The following is a 5439-nucleotide window of genomic DNA, read 5'->3' on the forward strand; positions in this document are numbered from 1 at the left end:
CAGCCATATTATGCTCATTTTCAGGTTCATAATTGTATTTTAAGGTTGTACCAGAATAGGTTTACATGGTTTAATTTTCAAAAAACACCATATTTTTGTTGTACTGCACCGCTCTCTCTCACTGCTGCAGATCCTCTTTTCAGCTGGTCTCTGTTTTAGCTACAGAGTGAGACCTCTTTTCTTCTTCTTCTTCTGTACTATCTTTGATTGCACTCGCACATGTGCAGTAGCTCAGATGTAGATCATGTCAGCTAGCTAGCTCCACAGACAGTAAAAGAAAGGCTGTTTCTACAACTTCGGTCAGTTACAAGGCAGGATTAGCTGGGAGACTCCAAATGAGGGCGCACATGTAAGTAGTTCTTTTGTAGATTATGGTGAACTTGTGTGTGTTGTAGCAGTGCTTTGCTATTGAGAACGAGGTAGCATGCTAGCGTTAGCATGCTAGCGTTAGCATTAGCGTTAGCATGCTAACGCTAACGCTACGAGCTAATGGTTGCGGCAAGGGGGTAAGCTTCGCCTCAGAGCTCGAATCTCCTATGGCGCCATTTTGATGCTACAAAGCGATCACCCGACATTAGCATTCCATTGACTGCCATTCATTTTGACGTCACTTTGACCGCGAATAACTTTACATCTGAAGCGTTTAAAGACTTTATTTGTCCATTGTTTATTTCTAAAGAAACACGACAATGTATAAAAGGCTCCATTACCTTGTACCTCACGTTATGGCTCCGTAGCAGACGTTTTTGTAAAAATAGGCTAACGATTGTGTCATAATGTGACTTACTGTCGCATAGTAGAGGAATTACCGTATAGTACAGGAGAAGCTCGCAGGCAGTTTGGACTTACATTAGCTGTTTAAGTGTAATTACTAATGTTAACTAGCATTTTAGTTAGCAATAATTAGCCTGTGTCCACGTTATCTCCTTACATATACCTACGCTCTCCTTCTCTGCAAGATTCGGAATGATTGAGATTTCTCTTGGCACAGCTACCAGAAGACTTACAACTTTCAGACACGTTGCTCACGTCACATTTACGTCGTCTCTCTCAGTTGGAGGCTGCGAAGTAATGCTCAGCGCTCACCAGAAAAGTGCTTCTAAAGGCCTTCACTGGTCTCCGTCCAGAGCAACGGGATCTGTTGGTCCACTCTTATATACAGTCTATGGGTTGCGGTTAGCCTGCTCGTTTCGGCTTGTGACGTCACAAGCCGTGCCGATTTTGAACAGCTCACCCAGAGACTGAAGGCAGGACACATTCAGAAACCGTATCTCACTCTAAACAGCATGGATGGATTTTTTTCAAAGTTTGTATGTGTGTGGAAGCACCAGAGACACAACATAACACCCCAAATCCCAGAAAAAGTGATTTTTTTCATAATATGGGCACTTTAACGTTACACATGTTCCACCAAACAAGTTCCTTCCCGAGGCTATTTTGCAGCGGCACCGTGGCTCCGCTCGGCGCTTAGTGAGTTTCATGTTCTAACAAGAAAAATTATCATGTTATAATGTGAAACGTTACATGTTACAACACTAATAATTATCACTATATACGTGATAATTTATTGTTATAACGCAAAACTTTTCACGTTATAACGTGATAAATATTATATTGTAATAACAACATTTTCGTGTTATAACTTGTTTTTATGTTGTAAACATCTTCTTTTTACAATAACATTTTCACGTAATAACATGATACTGATATGTTTTTCATTTTCAGGCGTGGCAGCACTATGCCTCCGTAAGAACATAATACCACACAGTTGAACAAAAAAACAATCATCGACTGATTGATCAAAATAATCATGAATAGCATCCGCAAATACCATTATTAGAATATTGGCCAGTTGTCAGATTTTTTTTTGGTTCTGGAAGCTCATGTTCACAGATCTTTGAAAATCGATTTCGACAAACTCAACTCGGTCAAATGAGAAAATCAGAATCAATCAATCTCAATTTTCTCCTTGGCCAATAATTCAAACAAGGTATCACAAGAACTAAGGGCCAGATTTCTGTCACATTTCCTATAGATATTTGTGATCCCAAGAGGATGGATCCTAATGTTTTTGATGAGCCTTGATCTTTCCGCGTAGCCACCACCACCACATGCAAAAAGATTGCCAGATTGCCTTGAGCACATCAATGCCCCCTATAAGTCAAGAGGCAAGAGTGAAAAGGGAGCAGAAGAGAGAGAACTGAGAGGTGGAGGAGAAATGATGTAAAGAGGGCAGATGAGGTAGTAAGAAGAGAGAGAGAGAGAGAGAGAGAGAGAGAGAGAGACTGGTTGATTGACGATAAGGGAGGGAGAGGACAAGGGCAGAACACTCTCCGGGGAGGCATACTCTCACAGAAGGAGCTGCAAAGTAAAACCTGTTTCACACACAAACACATACACACGCTGCTACCGAACATGCAAGCACCCACGCACTCACCCACTCAATCAGGCACACAAGCACCCAAAGACCAATTGATGCACACAGACATACACAGGCCTTTGCCAGCTGGTGGAGGCATGGATCAGCTTGGACCCAGGTGGCATTGTTCACTAGCACACACAGACAGTGTACATGCATGCACTGCACACAGGGACACACACACTTGCAGGCAGACAGGTACACATACATAGTGCCTCGATACACACACACACACACACACACACACACACACTTTATGCCAGAGATTTATCTTTGCTAGACTCTTTCTTTGGCCCATTGCCTCTCCAATCCTCTTCCAGTCCTCCCATCATCTTCTTTTCCACTGCCAGTTTGGCTGCCACTTCAAGAAAACCCTTTCTTGCATTTTCTCTCCATTTTTATCTCCTCTCACTGTATCTGGCAGATAAAAGCAACAGGACATGAATGACTAACGAAGAGAAGATGGCAAGATAATTAGTGCGAGATAAGGGCGCTAACTGACCATTTGGCTGTTCACTCAATCTTTGTACTCACAGCAAACAGCCTATTGTTGAGATTTGCTCCTTTCAATAGCTCAAGGCGGAGCGTCCCTTGCACCTGCTGTAGTTTGGCAAACATGAAACCAGGGGAAAATGTGGGGACTAAACAGTATAATGCTGATAAGTCATCAGGCAAAGATTTGTTCGCCCTTGCAAACTGAAGTTCCGCCTTGTAAATTATTGATCTTGGACCAAATTCAGCCTGTTCTGGCTGCCAGCAACAGAACACTGTAACAGGATTAAAGATTGTGGTTTCTAATTTAAGGTTCCCTGTCTAAATGTGGAAAACAGGATTTTCATTATAATTATAAGTGTTCTGCATTTATCAAGAGTGTCCTTCTCTGTCAATGAGTTCTTATATACTGTAACTCACAAATGAGTGCATGTCGAAGTCAGGAGTTCAACTCCAACTGTAAATCTGTTTAACATTTACTTTACACTGAATAGCACATGTTGTATTATTAAGGGCAATGCATAGTGACTCTGCTAATGCTTCATCTCGCTATAGCCTTAACTTTCTTAGTCAACACTGTAGTGGTTAAATGAGAGAACAGTTATATAACTGTAACGGCAAAGTTTAGTCTGATGGTGATCTTGTTTACAACTAAGAGGTGAGGACATGTGCACAATTAAATTGGCCTGGGGGTGGCGCTAGAAAAAAAATGTCATACTGTGGTTTCAGTAAAGTCAATATATTTATTTTCCATTAGAGGCATTATCGTCCATACCAAAATGCATGCCAACCTGGACATTAGTTCTGTAGTTTTCTGATCCAACTTAATGCTCCAGTGAAAGAGTGTGGTGCCTGACTTAAATTATTTCCTTCGAAGAGCACAATGTATTTCTATGCTCGGTGCAGAGTAAGGGTTAGGATTAGATATCGAGGTATATATGTGAGTAGAGTAGAAACGTGGGGACGTTATTCGTGTAAAGGATGCTCTAGGACTTTATTCTACTAGTAATATGAACATCGGATTACTTCCCCCAAAACAGAAGTATAAAACATGGTTGCAGTATTAGTTCAACCCTGTTTACTTTTCATGTTAAAGAACTGCCGAAATCACTGTAACAATCCCTGCTCTCTCACTGTTAGATCTTCTTGTTTGCAGATGACCTACAGTAATCATACCAGAGACAGAAATAAACACTGCTAGGGTTAGCTGATGTGGTTCCCTAAATACTATAAACCTACAGTATAGCAAGGCACTTTTAAATGATCATCCATTGAGTAGCATGTGTTGATAAAATATGCAAATCCTGCCCAAATTTGATCTGTCTCCCTCCTTTTCTTCCTCTGCCCAGATACCTTCGCCAGTAAGGTTGCTGCTACCCAGGATCAGTATGCAGATGCATCCATTGGTAATGTGACAGGCTCCAATGCTGTTAATGTCTTTCTGGGCATTGGGGTGAGTCCAGCTCATTTAAACATTGATTCATTAATTAATTCATAGCTGGTGTAAATGCAGTGGTGCTTGTCATACTGCAGTAGTAGTAATTACTAACATGTATTTGTAATAATTCATATGTTATTTTGTGAGTGCTATTCTTTAATGCTGCCACTGTTATAGACAGTCACATTATTCAGTTTGATTCTGCTGATGCTTGACAGGTGGCGTGGTCCATCGCTGCCATCTACCACAATAGCAGGGGGGAGGACTTCAGGGTGGATCCTGGCACACTGGCCTTCTCCGTCACGCTCTTCACCATCTTTGCCTTTATCGCCGTTGGCACGCTGATGTACCGGCGGCGGCCAGAGATCGGTGGAGAGCTGGGAGGGCCCCGGACATCGAAGGTCCTGACCTCCATGCTGTTTTTTAGCCTGTGGCTCCTCTACATCCTCTTCTCCTCACTGGAGGCCTACTGCCACATCCAGGGCTTCTAAGATGACAGGAAATGACGAAGAGAAGGGTGGGACAGAAGGAGAACGTGGAGCAAAAAAACCAAGGGAAGGTGGATGAATGGATGGATTTGGAAATTTTGAAAAATTAAAGCAGTCTCATTGATCGATCACTCCCTCCCTTTACGCAATAGATTAAATGACGGATGAATGGATGGGTGTAGAGATGAAGAAATGGAGGACACATTAAAGCATCTAAAAACAGAATGGAAGAAAAAAACAGATGCTTGAAAGGACGACAGCAAACAGGAAAATCAGAGGAATATGGCCTAACAAGGAATAAACTAAGGAATATGTTATTTTTTTTTTTATCTATAAATCCAAACCAATCAAGTAGTCTTAAACCCACCCCCGTTTTAAATACACTAAAACTAATCCCCAACACACACAATGTGTCTCGGCTGGTTCAACCATACAGAAATGAAGAAAATGAGTTTTAACAAAACGAGGAGCAGAATGTTAAACTAGACCGACACACAGCTCCTAGGTTGTGTGGCTTCAACAACAGCAATCCCATTAATCCCCCTCCAGTTGGAGCAGTGCTACTCCCCCGTCCAACTACAGTAACAGGCCCGAGTGAGACA

At 41.9% G+C, this 5439-nt stretch overlaps 1 protein-coding gene across 2 annotated transcripts in view; it reads left to right on the plus strand.

The window, feature by feature from the left end:
• Nucleotides 1-5124, plus strand: part of slc8a1b (solute carrier family 8 member 1b) — a 141706-nt gene extending 136582 nt beyond the window's left edge. For both annotated transcript variants that reach the window (XM_031315980.2, XM_031315981.2), the window contains exons 10-11: nucleotides 4261-4364; nucleotides 4568-5124. In XM_031315980.2, the coding sequence (XP_031171840.1) occupies nucleotides 4261-4364; nucleotides 4568-4840 (377 nt within the window). In that variant the 3' untranslated portion in view covers nucleotides 4841-5124. The remainder of the gene's footprint in view (nucleotides 1-4260; nucleotides 4365-4567) is intronic.
• The last annotated feature ends 315 nt before the right edge of the window (nucleotides 5125-5439 follow it).

The sequence above is a fragment of the Sander lucioperca genome, chromosome 15 (genome assembly GCF_008315115.2).
Source record: "Sander lucioperca isolate FBNREF2018 chromosome 15, SLUC_FBN_1.2, whole genome shotgun sequence".
Taxonomy (NCBI): Eukaryota; Metazoa; Chordata; class Actinopteri; order Perciformes; family Percidae; genus Sander; species Sander lucioperca.